Source organism: Parasteatoda tepidariorum, chromosome 5, assembly GCF_043381705.1.
Source record: "Parasteatoda tepidariorum isolate YZ-2023 chromosome 5, CAS_Ptep_4.0, whole genome shotgun sequence".
NCBI lineage: Eukaryota > Metazoa > Arthropoda > Arachnida > Araneae > Theridiidae > Parasteatoda > Parasteatoda tepidariorum.
Genome location: NC_092208.1, coordinates 72,292,760 through 72,311,616, shown reverse-complemented (window position 1 = coordinate 72,311,616; position 18,857 = coordinate 72,292,760). Strand labels below are relative to the sequence as shown.

General features: G+C 31.1%; 1 protein-coding gene across 2 annotated transcripts in view; it reads left to right on the top strand.

Moving 5' to 3' along the window:
* Positions 1 to 18,857, top strand: part of LOC122272511 (uncharacterized) — a 93,017-nt gene that overhangs the window by 62,716 nt on the left and 11,444 nt on the right. Inside the window, exons 2-4 of one of the 2 annotated variants that reach the window (XM_071180594.1) lie at positions 4,020 to 4,064; positions 12,036 to 12,082; positions 17,167 to 17,298. In XM_071180594.1, coding sequence (XP_071036695.1) covers positions 12,071 to 12,082; positions 17,167 to 17,298 — 144 coding nt within the window. In that variant the 5' untranslated portion in view covers positions 4,020 to 4,064; positions 12,036 to 12,070. Of the gene's footprint in view, positions 1 to 4,019; positions 4,065 to 5,702; positions 5,904 to 12,035; positions 12,083 to 17,166; positions 17,299 to 18,857 lie in introns of those variants that run through there. The other variant, XM_043056296.2, reaches the window with a different exon arrangement.

Below are 18,857 nucleotides of genomic sequence, written 5' to 3'. Positions count from 1 at the left end.
ATTTTAAGAAGAAATTCTTAGTAAAAAAGTCTTCGTTAGGAGCATACATATTAAAATAAAACAGGCCAATTTGCAAATCGTTTATAATATTTTGCTTTGATGAAATCATTTGAAACTTGTTCCAGATTACAAAGTGAATGTCAATTTTTAAAAAAATACCTATATCTGTCAAGAAAAAAGTAATCAAAAGTGTTAAGGAGGATTTGTTTACTCCATACAATGATTTGTTTAGAGCATATGTATGATTGGTGAAAAGTAGGACAATATGAGACATTTTTATATTTTTTTGCAATGATGAACTCATTTGAAACTTGATCAAGATTAAGAAAATGATAGTCAATAATACCCCTATAAGTCAAGACATATTAAATCGAAATTTTTAGTCCAAACAATGCAACGTTAAGAGCATACATACAGAAATATAGAATCAAGGCACTTTTCAAATTTGATAGAATCTAATCGTTCTCGAACACTCCTTTTTGAAACAATGTAAAGAGCATTCACAAATACTATTTTATTCCGAATATTCAAGATATAAATGTACAATTGTATTGTGAAAGAACTTTTATGAATTGGTAAATACTATCTCACTTTAGAGGGCACGATATAGCATTAAAGGAAGTTGCATGCAGCCTATTTGCTCTGTGCCAAACAATTGCAGTCCTATTGGTTTTTTAGACAAATATTTAAAAATGATTATTTCGTGACTTAAGTTGCATTTAATGCTGTAGAATTAGTACTCCAATGTTCTTTAAATATCATGTTTCTTTTATATGTTAGGTAAAGTCATTTAAATATTTCATAAAAGATATGCTAATCAGTGTGTTATAAGCATTGAATATTTATCAGCTTGCTTTGAATTATGAGTGAAGTTTTTCTTAAAATTTACTTTTGACAACAAATGGTGTTATGGCTTACATGAAATGATAAAGCATGCACAGTGTGTTAAAGAGTTTCTGAAAATAGTGCTTGTTAAATAAAATTAAATTAAAGTGAAAGATGCATAAGTTAACCACTTAATTCAATTGTTTAGTGGTCGACATAAAGAGGGGGACGATTTGTTATTCTTACACTCATAATATTATTCATGTTCATGCATTATATATATATTTTTATTGCCAATCATAATAAATATAAATGTAAACAAAAAATTTTTTGAAACTGAGAATGTAATTTTGGAAATATTCCTCATATCACAAATGAGATTAATAAATGTAATGAACTACAAATTGTTACATAAATTAACTACTAAACTTATAAGTTAAAAGAAAAACAAATATGCATGATTTGCTAGTGATGCATGTTAGTTATTTTTTTTTCTTCTTCAAATAATTTTTTTAAATATTGATGCACAGGAATGCACATGCACACCAATATTTAACCCTACGCCTATGGCCCTAAAAAGGCATTTATCGGTTAAAGGTTAAGATTGTAGACAAGACAGTTTAAAAAAAGTAGCATATAACAACAAAAAACAAAGAGAAAAAAGCAAATATAAAATTCAAAAAAACAAACAAGCACAAAAACTGAAGGGAAAAAAAAGATTTTTCTGCTAGTTATGGCATTTTGATTAGGAAGTATCCAGGGCTAATTGGCCAAGTTTAGTAGCTCAGCATTGCACAATTTTGAAATTTTTTCGTGAAAATTACTTCAAATTTCATGAAAATTACTTCAAATTTCATGAAAATTACTTATCAGGACAATGCACGGGAACATATATGCAATTAGAAAAATTAACATTACATTCATTTCAAGATTTTAAATTTATTTCTTGTATTTAAAAACTTACCGTAAACCGGGGCGAGTCTACCCATCCAGGGTCGAGTCTACCCATTTTAGTTTTATTTAATTTTCACTATTTTAAATTGCAAATAAAATTTTTTTTACTGACGGAGAACTTAGTTCAGACTCTAAGGAAGATGGCGCTGTAGTAGTTTGATCCGTTTTTATTTATTTGGTGTTTTTTTAACCGACCTATTCAAACGTCTTTTGAGAGATTTGTATTGAAAATCAGCAAACTTTTAGTTGGTGCTTTGTATGTATATTATTATTATTACTATTTTCACTTTGGTTAAGTGATAAACTTATCTAAGACTAAGATTACATTAATTTTATATGAAAAAAAACAAAAAGAATGTAAGTTTTGCTGTTGTAAACAAAAAGCCAGAATTCGCGGGGCGAGTCTACCCATTCGTATTTAGTTTTAATAAAGCATAATAATATAATTTAGAACTTTGTTTATATTAAAATTAAGTCATTTTAAATGAATTTGAGTATATTATTTTAATTCTGCATTGATAAATTTATCATTAATAAGAAAATTTATAGGTTAAATATAAATGTAAATATAAAATATGTTTATTTTACCTATTTTTTCAATTTTTATATTACAAAATTAACTTTTTTTATTTAATGCAAGTTAAATAAATTATTATTTATAAATTATTATTACCTCCCAAAAGAATGGGAAAAGGATTTTTCATGATTCCCAATGTTTGAATTTCGATTTTGTTAATAATCTTTAATTATTATTATTTATTAATTATTTAATTGTAAATTTATATTAATTTTAATTTATTTTTATCAACAATAATCAGAAAAAAATGTTATTTTATAATGTTAATGATTATAAAAACAAAACTGTGATCAAAATGTGATAATCGATCAAATACTCAATTTGTGTTATTTTATGAATAAAAAAATGGAATATATAATAAAGTTATGAATTTTACTTCATAAATATCCTATATAGTAACTAAAATAACAATTTAATAGTAAAATTTGATTATTTACAATGTTAACATTCATTTTAGTAGAATGGGTAGACTCGCCCCATACGAGAGATTTGTCAGCAGTTCTATAAAAATATACAGTAACAGCGTAACTGTTAATATTTTCTAAAATCGATTTCACAGCTTTAAAGAGGGATAAATAGCGATTCCGAAACACCTATTAAAAGCCTTTTTTCTTTAATATTTACAAAAGTTTGACCACTTGAAAGTTGACAAAGTGTAAAAATGGGTAGACTCGCCTCGGTTTACGGTACTTTTTTACTAAAGCTCTTAATAGTTTCCCCCCATAAACACCTGGCAAAAGAGTTTAGATAGCATTTAAAATATTATTACACCCCTCCAGTTAAATTTTAATTAGCAAAGAAAATTTTCTTAAAAAGTTTTTTTTTCTTGGTCAACTTGTGAAGGGATCAGAATAGCATTTAATATAAAGTAAACTTTTTTCAGTCATCAACATACAAGATAGACCGGTTGTCAGGTTAAAGGGTTTTCACCCATCTTTTTATGTAGGATAGATACGGTTCTTGAAAAGAGAGATCAACTTAGACAGGTGGTCAACTTGACGGTTTTCACTGTATTACGTTTTGATTTTTCATAAAAATGTTTGGCGCTTAGCAATTATGCCAGTGACGCCAAGTTCGCCAACTGGAAATAACAACGCGAGATTCTGGTTAACTCAGGTAACTAATTATCGATATTACACACATAGGTGGATAAAATAGGACAAAATTGCAACCATTAATTACAATAATATAAAATTCCTAAATTGTAATAATAGTGATTGCAAAAATTAATTATAAAATAATAAAATATCGTGAAAATTTTTGATAAACATAATTATAAAATACGATAATATCACGATCATTATTGAAAAAATAACACAAGAAAAAGATAATATAGGGAATCCCTTACGAAAGAAATCGAGGTACAAATGAGGTATATTTTAAAGGTATAAAGGAGGTTGTTATTTAAATACGTCGTTAGGTTGAAAAGGTTGCAAATGAATACCTCAAAATTAACCTCAAATATACCTTAAATATACCTTCAGAGGTATATATGTATCAACCAAAGGTGTTTAATTTTACATCTGTGGAGAGGTAGATATTTACTACTTTAAGGTGTTTCAATTTCAACCTTAGGTTATTACTTATCAACTTGAAGTATATTTTTTTTACACTTGTGGAAGTATTTATTCAACAACCTAAGGTGTTTCATTTAATATTTCAGGTTATTATAACTCTACCTCAGGTGTATTTTTTGACAGTTGGAAAGGTAATTTTTTACTAACATGAAGTGTATTAATTGTATTATGTTGGACCTGAAGTAATTATTTTTCAACCTCTGGTATCTAATTTTATGCTTGTGGAGGTATATATTTTTCAACCTATGCTGTGTCGTTTTACACTTCAGGTTATTATAAATCAACCTCAGGTGTATTTTGTTTTACCTCAGGTAATTATTTTTCAACTTCAGGTATCTAATTTTATGCTTGTAGATATTTTTCAACCTATACTGTGTCGTTTTGCACTTCAGGTAATTGTAAACATATCTCAGGTGTATTTTGTTCTACCTCAGGTAATTATTTTTCAACCTCAAATATCTAATTTTATGCCTGTAGAGGTATTTATTTATCAACCTGTGGTGTGTCATTTCACACTTCAGGCTATTATAAATCAACCTCAAGTGTATCTTCTAACACTTGGAAAGGTAATTTTTTACTAACGTGAAGTGTATTATGCTCGACCTCAGGTAATTATTTTTCAACCTTAGGTATAGATTTTTATGCTATTCCCAAACGTGAGGTGTTATACGGTCAACCAAGTTTATTAATTTTGAACCTCACTATATAAAGAATATAATATCTATAAAGATTTCATATATATGAAGAATAATGAATATCATTAAATTTTTTCACTCGTAGAGATCTTCATTTATCAACCTGAAGTTTTTATTATTAAACCTTCGGCAGTAGTTGCTTCTTTTGCTAAGCTATAAAAGAAAATTTCAAGCGCATAATTCTTCTGTAATTTTAGTAGATCTCATAGGATCTAGAAAACAGAAAAGGCCATCACTTAGGTTTTTCAAATGTGCTGAAAGAAACTTGATGATCATCCATGACAACCTATTTACTCGAGTTCTAAAAAAAAAAAGAAGTCTGAAAGCAGTTTTTTGTTGTCGCCAGTTTTAAGAAAGGTTCGTTCAATAAACACCATTCCTGATGCTATGAATGGCGGATTGTGAAATAATAACGACGAGACTCAATCATCATGAGCCTGAATTTCTGCTTGATTCGAAGTTATCATAGCTTGGCTAAGCATACATGAAAGCAAGGGAGGAGCATCGGAAGACATCACGAAATCTTGTGACGTCACGGGCTTGATGTCAGGCTTCGTGTAAATGGGTATAAAGGGAAACTGGGCGAGCCATGCCCTAGGTGAAACCAGATTGCAGAAACTACATAGGATGGACTGGGCTAGCGACAGGCTGTGGGGACTCAGAAGAAAAATAAATGACATTACTTTCCAAATTTGTTTCAGTTAACAAGTATTGAAATTCTATTTATACTAAAACTATGAGCACTGCAAGTTTAACAGTGAATAAAGTAAAAATGGAAGATCAAAATACGACATTTTAAATCAAGTACTCAAATTTGCTTTGTTACCCATAATAACAAGATCTGTAGGAAAAAAAAGGCTTAGACGCTGTAGCTTGCTAATAAAACAAAAGGAAATAATCGTAGGTAAACAGAAAACGGTTAAAAAGCTATTATCTACAATGATAATTAATTCATTTTTAAGTACATTCGATTTAAAATTCAGTTTTATGTTTATTCAGTTGCATTTGTATTCACGAACAATTAAGAGGAAAAAGTGTTCTTATTTAAATGATATTCCCCTACGTTAAGTCTGCAGAAACTTTTTTGAAAAACAATATTATATCGACGTAGGAGAACGAAAATGTTTACCATTTGCAAATTAATTCCTATCCTTGTTACTGTTGCATGCGTCAACGCGCTTGATTTGAGTTTTTTGAAAAGTGCATTTGATCAAGCTATAGGATCAGCTATGGGACCTTTCTTAGATTGCGTAATGCTACAATATTGTGACTGTGGTAAGATTTTTTTCTTTACTAGTTATTTCTTGTAAAAATTTTTCTTGTAGGTTTGTAAGAAGATTCTTATTAAATTGTCAGTTTTCCTGTGCACAGCTTACTTTCGCTCACCAATCGCCTTGGTTGCTACGAATTCATTTTTTTTCTTTGACGATAATTCTATGAAAATTAAATAAATAATCATTAATAAAAAAATGTTGAAAAAAATTGTTTTAGAGAGATTTTTACCTAGAAATAAAAAGCTATTTAATTAAAAGATCCCAAAAATCCTCATTATAATAACATAAATTTAATTCCCGATTTTATTGAGATAAAATTCAAATCTAATCATTTTGCTCAGTTACCATTGCAACTTCATCTACAGACTTGTTTTCTAAATCTCTGTTTAATTTTCGGCTGCAATAAAATTCTGTGAATTTTTTTTTTATGCCAAAGAGATTATTAGGTACCTAATAGTGTAAAAAGTGAAATTTTTAATAATGTTTTGAAATATTCGATTCATTATTTTAATTGCATGTGCTGATAGGACACAGTTTATCGCAAACCTGATTATAGAAGGAAACATTACTGTTCGAGTTCATTCGCCAGTTTATTTTATCGATGGCGTAAATTCGTCGCCAGGGTTGTTTCTACAACATGGTCATTTATACGACAAGCTGCTCATTCAACATGCCATTTCGTCGAAAGGTTAATTTCTTAAGCATGATCTCTTCGTTCGTCGACAGGGTATTTACGTAAATCTGGTCATTTCGTTGACGAACCATATTTACGGCGGCAGGATCATTTCATCAATTGATTCGTTTCGTCTACACGGCATTTCTACTTCGATCATTGAGATCTTTTTGCCTATTTAAGCTGTAAACATGAAAAAATCAAACATTCACTTTCCTTAAAATTTTTAATTTGAGAATATTTAAACTTAATTTGAATTAATTTGTGAATAGTTTTACATTAACTGAGATATATGTTATCAGTGTAAAATTTATTTGACGAAGTTAACTTAATAAAGTAAAATAGTATAGAAATTTATAAAAATAGCACAATTTTTAATAAAAACATAAAATATTTATTATTCCTCGTACATGATTAGAACAAAACGTAGAGATACAGGGATTATGCTGGAGTGAGAAGAACTGGTAAGAGAAAGATAGATTTAATTCCTTCAGAACCGAGCTTCCATATGTACTAGTTCATTCACCAAGAGTTGGCACTTGGCTCCGCTTTCATCACGTGGTATCCGACTATACTATTTCGCTATTTTCGTGAGAAAGATGTGAACAATCCTGAACAAGATTGATATTTAGCGATCGCATGACAAATATATTTACTTTGCCATCTATATGTGCATTTTTTTTAACATTAGGTATTTCATAAATTTGAGGACATTTCTATGTTTTGAGTGAATAGTTTGTCCTTTTTGAGACATTCTGTAAGGAAAACAGCAATATTTAAATTTAAAATATGTTTAATTAGTTAGAGTAACGAAAGCTATAATAGCAGATGATAAAGCGAAGTAAGTGATTGAAAAAGAATTCACTGTTTGCTCTTTGGTGCGCATTAAGGGTTGTCTCAGTTTTAAGCGCGGAGATGTTTCCCCTCTTACTCCCACGCTGAAATGAACTCGGCGCTGAATGAAGGTGGAACCAAGTGCCAACTCCTGGTGAACGAACTAACGCGTGGTAACGCGTTGCTCCTTTCTCAGTCCGCGGTATCATATATATATTGTTTGTTTTACGTCATAAAAAGAGTTCTGTAAAAATCACCCTTAATTATATGAGTAGCATAAAAGAAAAGTGGGTATAAGTGATGTAGCAGCAGTAGAAGTGTCGCTTTCTCTTATCTAGATTACAAAAGGAATATGGGGCAAAATTAATGTTCGCCACCGGTCACAAGGTGACGAAATGTAACAAATGGCGATTTAAACGTTTTTTGATGCTTATGGTCATCCAATCACAGTTTTTTATTTCGAAACACACCACCTACTTACTTTATCATTATTTTTAAATAAACATGGAACTATTACGAGAATATTTTATAATGTTCTGAAAATTGCTACCATCTTACGCTTATTTCTAAATTTTAGAAATGAACAAACACTGCAATGCTTAACATATTTTCAGAAATACTTCAAAAGTCTTACATAATTAATGCTAACAGCTTTTATAATCGTTTACATTTTCAATTTTTGAGAAAAAAATGGTTACATGTTTTAGAAAGCGACCTCTGTTAAAAGTGCTTCAACTAGAGAGTATCAAAATGTCGTAATTTTGCCTAATTACGCACAACCTGTTTACCTAATTAAGCACAAACTAAAATCAGTAAGTTTTTGCATCCTGCATAATCCTGAGGTGGACTCACTATTCACTATTACAATACTTGCCCTCTCTATGTTAAAAAAAGAAGTTTGCTAACTTTGTCACATGCCACGTTATATTATATAAACTAAATTCAAGCTTAGTTCATGTGTTATGGATTATGTGTCGAAAGCTATTTTAAAAACTTTAATGACCTTTTTCAATGACATTTGATAAAAATTTTTATTTCATAACCGGAGTTAAACAGCCAATAATATTTGCTTGCCCACCCGCCCTTTCAAGAGACACCCAGGGATTTAGTTTAAATACATAAAAAACCAGAAAATAACAGAATTCCAAATATGTTGGAGCTGAATATGCACGAATTTTAAGAAAAATTTAACAGTTTGATCCGTTGAAATTAAATATTTACATATGAATAGACAGGCTGTTTTTGTTGCTGCTTCTACTGCCATTTGCCAATACCAGAGAGCCTTCTTGGGGATACCAAGCGAATTGAAGACAGAAGGTGCGTTTCTTGTTTTTCAGTGGCACCCTCTATGGTCAAGAATACGATTTCAGCCACTCACACATGACAGCCCGTTTTTAGGACAGACCCCTTCATACATTTATTCATTCATCCGCAGATCGTAATTTTGACCAGAACCAGAAAACGATCCATCTCCAATTCAGTAACCCAGAGGTATGATTTGTTATGAAAACGTGAAGGGCTTTGTGACCCGACAGATTTATTGTGCACCAGTCACCATTTACTACACAGGGAGTCTTCTGCTGGTAGGCATCGAACTCACGCCCCGTTGGACATTTGCCCAGTGTCCTATCAACCTGGCTATGCCGGTCCATACATCTCATTCCACAAAGCGTTTATGATATCGATATAGATGAAAAGCAGTGAACTAACACTGTGTGTTATCATAGTGGAAAAAATCTCGTTGACAAGATAATCTCAAAGCAAAATGAAGTGACAGATGTAAAGATGATTCAAACATTCGTCAAAGTGAGAAAATTAACAGATGTAGAAATGAGTCGTTCATTCAAAATTGTGAAAAATACAGATGTAAAGAAGAAGCAAGCATATCCGATGAGCACTTACATATGAACAGGAGAGCAGTTAACAGCCCAGAGGAAGTCTGTTAGCCTTATTGGAGGAATTGTTTGATGAAACTAAATTGCATTTGCGTTACGTGACGAGGAAAAACACAAAAATTTCCCCTTACTAAGACTGATGGCAAGGAAATTCTAAAACAGAATCGATCTACCATCAAGGATATTTTACGTCAAAATTGCGGTCAGAGCGAGATGGAATCAGAATTCGTATCAAGCAGCCATTGCCTTGATTTAAATCTGGGATAACTCATTGGGAGGCAAGCGCTTTATCCTGCAAAACGGCTAAAATTCCGCAGAAAAGAAAAGCACACAAATAAGGGCTGGGATAGCCTGGTCGGTAGGGTGTCGGGCTCGTGTTCGAGAGAACGGGAGTTCGAATACAGCCAGCCGAAGACTCCCCTTGTATTAAATGGTGACTGGAGCACGCTAAGTCTCTCGGAGTCACAAAGTCGTCCTCCAAGTTCCCATAACAAATCAAAATCTCTGGGGGTACTGATCCAGGAGTTCCTTCGTCTTCTGGATTGGGTTCAAAATTACAAAGCTACGGAATTGAACATTGGTATCCGTAAATTCAAATTTTGGGTCGATTGTTCAACGACGGTTATAAAATAAAAACAAGCAAATAACGTTTTGTATTGGTCTGATGTTGTCTTTAATATAATTGAATGTCTTTAATTAAAATTAACAACAATAAAAACATCTATGCACAAACTAAAAACAACATGTTTTTACATTCTTCTTAATTCTTAGGTGGTCTCACAATAGCGATAATTCTTAATTTATTAAAAAGTACTATGTATCGAATATAATAGAGCAAAATGTGAATTGCTTATAATGTTTTGAAATATTCACTTCGTTATTTTAATTACATATGTTGACAGGACACATATTTTCTCAAACCTGATTATAGGAGTAATCATTACAGGTCGTTTTCATTCGACTAGGTCAATTCGTTGACAGGACTATTCGACAACAGGGTTATTTTATCGTCACCAGGTCATTTAATCAATCTCTCATGCCTTTTCTTTCAATGTTAAAATGTTTCGATGCTTAACTTTGATGCCTGCATGACCTTTAAGCCATTTGACGACGCCTAATTTTTTTTGATACTTGTTAAAAATTGATTTTCTGCATCCTGGCTCAAACAAATTGGCATCAGTACAGACTGCGAAAGGTGCCGGAATAGCCTGGTCGGTAGGGCGCTGGTTCCATGTCCGAGAGTTCGTGGGTTCGAACCCCGCCGGCCGAAGACTCCCCGTGTAGTAAAGTGACTGATGCGCGTTAAATCTGTAGAGTCGCAAAAGTCCTCCATGTTCCCATAACAAATCAATACCTCTGGGGGTTCTGGATTGGAGATCGATCGTTCTCTGATTCAGGTTAAAATTACGATCTGTGGAATGAATGGATGTATAAATGGTTCCGCCCTATAAATGGGTGCGACGTATTGTGTGACAGAAGTGGAATTCCTGCCCACAGATGGCGCCACTGGAAAACAAGAACAATCGTACCCCATTTGCCTAAACAGGTATACTTCAATAACAAAAACAACAGACTGCGAATAGATTTGAGACTTTTTTTCCCCCTTCATACTTAGTTTAAAACACCGTTTGAACAGATTACAGGCTCAAAAAACAGGTATCAGGTCAGACTGAGAAAAGATTGGAGAAAGCAAATTTTAATAAAATAATAAAATTGTTTGCTTACTTCTATTTTTATAACTATGAGACAACACAGAAAAAATAAAATGATCTTTGGTAGGGTGCGTGAGGGTTTTCTTAGCATGTCTTAATGTCTTCAAACACGTCTTCTTAACTCCTTCACAAATTTATAATTTCCCTTATAAAAATTAAAAAACAGACATTTTTTGATAATTTTAGTTATATTTTAAAAATATCCTTATTATCTTTCATAATTTTGCAGTCATAAACTTGAAGAAAAAAAATTTCTAAATTGCAAAATGTGTTTATTTTTTAACTAACACAGCTAGTTTTTATGTTTCTAAATAACTCAGCAATTTTGTTTGGTTTTAATTAACGCTGCAACTTTATTTAGTTTTTAATGTACGCAGCTATTTTCTAAATTTTTTTCTGGATTTCAAATCTTTCTTGATGTCAATAATATTTCTTTCATTGTATAAATCAAGTTTATAAGAAGATATTTTTGTGTTGAATTTTGCCAGTATGAAATTTTTTTTCCCTTTCCTAAGAAATAACTAAACATGAAATGATGCAGAATTTTTTAAATTACTGCGTAAAATAATTTTAGATATCATATATTTTGGTATAAATTTAGCAGCCATATATAAAAATATAGCAATTTTAAATACGGTAGATAAATAATTAACAATTTTTAATTCCTTACATAAATATATAATAATTTTAGAAACCATGCCTACAGGTATAAATTTAGATTTAGAAGTATATAATAATTTTAGGTGTAAAATGCTTATAGAAAGCTGCCAGTTTCNAATTAACAATTTTAAATTCCTTACATAAATATATAATAATTTTAGAAACCATGCCTACAGGTATAAATTTAGATTTAGAAGTATATAATAATTTTAGGTGTAAAATGCTTATAATGCTTATAATGCTTAGGTGTAAAATGCTGCCAGTTTCGTTTAGAAATTTAGTATTGTTACATTTTGAAGAATTATAAATGCATTAAAAATGTATAAATGTTAATAGATACTTTTATTATATATTTACAGAAGTACTTGAAGAAGAAAAAATATGTTGGGATAAAATGCCTCAAAATGTAAGTAAAAAAACAGTTCCGTTTGAAATTTAATACGTTTTTTTTTCAAAAAAAAGAAACATTGTTTATTAAAAATCTATTATAATTGCAAAACATATAAAAGTAATTATTTCTATTTTTTTTCTCATTTTTTTCAGTATCATTTAGTTTATATATCTTAACATAGAGACCCATAAAAGTATAGCTGTTTGTTTAAGCTAGATAACAAACAATTAAAATTATCAAAGAAAGAAAAAATCAATTGTCAAAGATGTAAAAAATCAAAGATGCAGATTTGACCTCTACGATACAAATCTGACGCAAATGCGTAAAAATTCGAGTACTAGCACTCAAGCTTAATGGCTCACGGGGTTGACCTCAAGTATGATAAATTATTAGTGCATATGATACTTAAAGTAGTGAAATCAGACACAAAAACGTATTTTCTCTGAATAAACATACCTTTTTTTTGGCCGGATTTGAATTCCTTGTTGAATGTTGTTCGTAAATGGTGGTAAATGGTGTTGGGGAAAATGTTTAATCTGTAAAATATAATCAGCAATCTGTAAAATATTGTTCCAATATAGTGGTCTTGGCAATAATAGACGTATTGTAATAGACTCGGTAATAATAGTCATTACGTTTGGGTTACTAAAGGATCAAATTTCTTGCTAATGGTAACTAGTGCTGAGGTCTTCTCTCTTCTGGGAGGTATTGGTTTGATGCGACAATATGGTTTGCAAATGCGACGTGTTGAATGAGCACATACGTCACAAGTTTTTGAATTTCTCTTGATCTGCTGTTTATAATACTGTTGTAGTTATAAGTATTGTTTGGCATCTTGCAAAATTAAGATGGAAGAAAAAAATGGTTGATGAACCCTAGCGACAATTTCACCTTGTCCCCTGTTGGACTCATAATTGGTTCAATATGGATCCTATATGAACATGCACCGAGGGATCAATATTGAGTTGTCTAAATTTTTATAATATTGGTCGGATATATTGCCTATATTGGCTGAATAATGAATAAAAAATATCGGATGAATCTGACAATTTTATATAGGGCTGATATTGGTTGTAAATTGGCTGTAAAATATTCGGGTGAGTCGGACAATAATATATGGGGCCAATATCGGATAATAACGGCCCTCTGAACCTTTATTGAGCTAAGATTCGTGAATATTGGCTCAATAAGGGCTCAAGCTGCTTTCCTGCTAGAGAACCGCGATCATAAATTTGATGTGCTGAAAAACAAACATCATTAGCATTCAAAAAGAGTTCAGAATTTTTGGAGGAGTGCCAAATATATCTTACCATTTTATTACAATTTAGCAATAGTAATTCATGATGAAATTTTGCACCACAAGTTTCTGTATTATGATGAATACCTACCTATATATCGCCTTCGCGTCAGTTGGCACAAAAGGCCTCAAGTCTCTTTTTTTTCTAGGTATTCCTGTCCAAAGCAGGTTCTGTTGTCTCATCGCATCCATTTAGTTTTGCTTTGCACAAATTTTGGCGCATTTATTCCAATAGCAAAAATAAAAAAAAGGGCCCTTATTGGTCCATTATGCACGAATCTTGACTCAATAAGGGTTCAGAGGGCCGTTATTTTTCGGATATTAACCTTAAATAGAATTAACCCATTCATCCGATATTCTACATCCACTTTATAACCAATATCGGTCCTGTAGTGAATTGTCAGCTTCACCTGCTATTTAATATTCATTATTCAGCCAATATAGACCATTATAGGATGATCAATATTAAGAAATCTATTTCATCCTATTATTGGACATATTCTTAAAGGACCCATATTGAGCCTATTTTGGGCCCAAATGGAGCCAAGATTAATTTGTTGATAGGGTATCTTTGTTAAGTAAATCTTTACCTTCATTGTTTATGTTTTCCATCAGGTGCCCAAGTAAGGTGTGACCCTGTTTTAAACAAAGGGTATGTCCTGTTCATCTCCATCTTACTTTCAAAATTCCCTTATTAAATGATAATTTTTCCTTTTTAAATTAATTTTTATTTGAAACGATGTTAGGCCAGAAGATTTTTAAAACAATGCTTACGCATTTGTTCTGAAATGCTTTCAATCTGTCTAGTTCAGTTTTTTGAAGGTTTCAACATTCAGCACCATATGAAAGCAAGGAATGAACAAAAGCTTCAAATAATTTTTTTTTTGTTGATTTCATAAGGCAAGGTTTGAAAGACAAGGAATTTAGTTTAAAAATAAAATAAAATTAAGAAGTGAGTAAAATTAAGAAGCCAGTATTTTTGAAAGGTATTTTTATAAACAATAATAAACAGCGACAAATACTATAAAGAGAAGCTTTCTATTTATGTATCAAATCTATTGCCACCTTTTTTATATGAATGTTGGACTTTACTGCTCTGCGAATCTTACATTTTCATATTTGAAGTTCGCCAAAATTTTTAAAGGCTTCTGAAACAGGTTCTAGCTTTTATCATTACGCTGTTGTCTTTTTTTTACTATTGCTGTAAGATGTGTGATAGAATAAATTCTTTATCTCTTCCTTCGAATTTATTTTTTATCTTATTATAAAATTTTGCATCCCTTCTCATGGTTCTCGTTTTATTCTTGTTAATTTGTATACAGGTTAGATTTTTCAATATTTATTAAATTTTTCGGTCTTCTTTTCAAGACAGATAAATCTAGATGAAATCAGGATTACGTCATCTGCATAATCAAAATCTTCCATGGTGGATCTCATCTCTCTTCTTTCATTTTTGATTGTATTGTTCATAATTCAGTCAATAGTAATCATAAATAAAATCATTAATACTTGTCGTCAAAGAAGTCTGCAAATAATATATCTAAAATAATATTTGTAAATATTATAGCATAGAAATATATATATATAGGATTAAATATTTAAAAATGCAAGTATGAAATATTTTGTAAAAATGCATTTTAAAGGTTTCTTGAAGCCAAAAGACTCACCCATTACAGAGCGGGTTGGGTGACAACTTTAAAATTTAGAATTGGAATTCCTACTTATTTTTGATTGCAGATTTAGATTCTCCAGAAAAATTTGCTTTATTTGATTTTGGTATCACTGAATGCATTCTTAAAATATTTTACACTCTTATTCATGGAGTTCTGGTCCAATGCATTTTTCTCGAAATATTTGACAGTTTTCATATTTTTTGACACCTTGCATAACATGAGCATACTATATGCAAGGTATTTTTTTTCTACCCTGTATTTTTAAAATTCCTATAAGAAATGAAAACCAAAAAGGAAACACATTAGTGGTTAATATTTTCCGAATTTATTTAACCGAGAAAAAAAAGCACTTTCGAAATCTGGCAAAATCACGATACAGGTAGTCGAGAGTAAAAATCAACAAGACAGAATCAACAATCAGAGAAAAGTTGAAAACTGATTATTAAAAACATCTTCAAGTTTCAACCCCCTATAAAACCTGCCTTGATGTTTATTGTATTCGCCTACATATATTCTAATTTGTCAGATTTCCATAGTGTTAAATATTGATTGGCAATTTCTGCTTTCATGTTGCGATTTATATTTTCATGTCCTAAACTGTTAAAAATTCCAAAAATATCGTGCCACGTTGCACAAGCATTGGTTCTCAATTGCTAGGTACATAAAATGGAGCTCAATTTTACCATATTTTGGTCTTTTCACTAGCTCCAAATATCACTAGAAGGTTGCATCAAAAGTAGGAATTTTGAAGGAACAAAACACCTTTTCATTCTTTCTTTTACCAAAGCAGAGGAAGATTGCACCATTATTAGGTATTTCCAAATGGCTCAAATGCAGGTTGCTGTTTACCGTAAAAAAATTATTTACCGTAAGTAGGTTATTTTAGGACATATCTCTAACTATTTTATACCACCGACCAAATTTAAAAAGGCAACATAAAAAAAATGGAAAATTCAACGTATAAAATAATTAATACAAATGCATGCATTTACTTATCTTAACCTAAGTTAATACTTAAAACAACATGCATTAGCCGTCCCGATACACCGAGAGAGAGTTGTAAAGAAAAAATGGCGTCGTAAGCAAATATCGTTCAGTTTACAGTCACCGTCAAAGTTTTGTGCCTTTTATCAAATTTCAGGGCAGTTACTTGCACTATAGAAGTATTTCTCGATCATATTTCAAAATTTATGGTGCAACCAGAATAAAATGATCCTTCCTTTANAACTTTTTTACCCAGAATAGTAATGTACTGCTCAGAACGCATCATACCGTCAATAGGCTGCAAAAGTTCAACCCCATTGTAACCGAAACAACCCCAAAACATCTTCTTTAAAAAACACGAAAAAAAAAGTTTGTTTCAATTAATTTGCACAAGGGTGTAAGTTAATACTTGAAACAACATGCCTTAGTCGTCCCGATACACCGAAAAAGAGTTGTAAAGAAAAAATGGCGTCGAAAGCAAATATCGTTCAGTTTACAGTCACCGTCAAAGTTTTGTGCCTTTTATCGAATTTCGAGGCAGTTAGTTGCACTATAGAAGTATTTCTCGATCATATTTCAAAATTTATGGTGCAACTAAAATAAAATGATCCTTCCTTTAGTTAAACTTTGGGACAATCAGACACTTTGCACCGAATGCTGGTTTCTAGATAGTACTTAGTATAGTGTATAGTACTTTCATTTTTGTTGATTCAGAAGACGCATAATAAGAGTGGTTTTTATGGAACACCCTATACTCAAGAAATTCACTGATACTTTATGATTGCTATTGATGGTATATGAAATTTTTCATAGCTATTCAGTGAATTTTTAAATTATATTTCAGAAGTATTTCTCGATCATACTTTACAATTTATGGGGCAATTAAAAAAAATGATCTTTTAGTCCGTTAAACTTTGGGATAATGAGAAGCTTTGCACCAAATACTGGTTATAGATTTACTGAGTTTTTTTTTTATAGTGTATTGTATTTTCATGTTTTTATTTTTGTTGATTATAAAAACGCATATTAAGGGTGGTTTTTAAGGAACACTCTTTACTTAAGCCATTCACTGATACTTTATGATTGCTAATGATGGCATATAACATTTTTTATAACTATTTAATGACTTTTAAATTGTATTTCAGGCTATTAACTTTATTAGAAATACAGTGATTGCACAATGTGATCTCAATGGTGAATCTGGATTGCCACTGTGCGAAGAGGGAAATGTAACTTCATGCCTTTTGCCTTATATGTGTTCGAATAAAGAGAAACTCGTAAGGACGTTTCAAGCAATTTATTACCATTTCCAAAAATATATATTGTCAGTTTTTTATACTTAAAATTGCTAATTATTTATTATACGATTTATTACCTAAAAAGTGAATTAAATTTTGTATACAACTTAAATTTTTCGACTTTAAATTAAAAATAAATAATAAAAAATTTTAAAAAATTTGTAATTTTCCATCAGAAATTTTTTTAATTTTATTTATTCAATTAAAACTTCATACTATTACCAGTCTATTTTGGTAACTATCCTCCCTTAACTCACGGAATTACCATCACTGATTAAACAATTAATTAATTACTGAGGTCTTAAAAAAATACGTGACTACGTACATAATTTGAAAAACCTATGAAAGAAAATAAGTCGCGAAAATCCTCCCCAAAATACTAAAAACTGCTAAAAATAGTGTTATTTAAAAGAAGGTGACCCATACAGTTTGAAAAAAAAATGAAACAATCCGAATAACTTTTGACTTAACGGTTTGAAAGGATGATTTCAAATATGCTGAATAATTATTGCAGACACCTCATTTCGCTAAATAGACGTACCTTTTTTTACGTCGGATTCGGGTTCCTTACCCTCAAAATATAAGGGGTTGCCACTATCTGGATAATATGGGCCCGATTGTTTTTGTCAGGACAGCAGTCCAAAATTTGAACCTCTTAATGTTAATTATATTTTTCGTGTATTTCGTCGTATCTCGAGAAATTTTTAAGCGAATCGAAAAATTCTTGCATATATTTATATAAATTCGCTCATCCAAAGAAAATTACACAAAAAATTACTTTTTATTTTGCTTAATTCGAAAAAATTTTATCTGTAAGGAACTTAAATTTTTACGTCATTTTAAAAAAGTTAATTTTATAAGGAAAAATACAAAATTTGAACGAAATCGATCAAATAGTTTTGGAGAAATAGAATATTTTAAAAGTCAGATATTTAAACTTCTATATCTCTTGGAACTATTCTTTCCGATTTCATAAAAAATTTCGTATTTTGCTGTAATAACATTCTGAAAAATGGTCAAAAAATTCCTATACCGAAAGCATGTAAACTACCTTTACATCTACAGAAACTAAAGAGAGATTTTGAGCGCGCTGATTGGATTTCTCGGAGTTGACCTCTGTTACTCCTTTTTGTAGCTCCTTCCTAATATCATTTCTCCGTAATTTGTTCCGAATTGGCCAAGAACGCTGTAAATTAACTGGCCAAAGACCGAAATTGTTCTTGATTTCGGGAACTGGCCTGCCAGATCGCGAATTGGCCGAGGATGGCTGTGGATGGCAGTGGCACTTGACCTTAAAAAAACATCAGTGTGGGATATACCGGGCAGTGGCACTTGACCTTAAAAAAACATCAGTGTAGGATATACCGGGCAAATGTATACCGGGCAGTGCCACTTGAGCTTAAAAAAACATCAGTGTGGGATATACCGGGCAGTGGCACTTGACCTTAAAAAAACATCAGTGTAGGATATACCGGGCAAATGTATGCCGGGCAGTGGCACTTAACCTTAAAAAACATCAGTGTAGGGTATACCGGGCA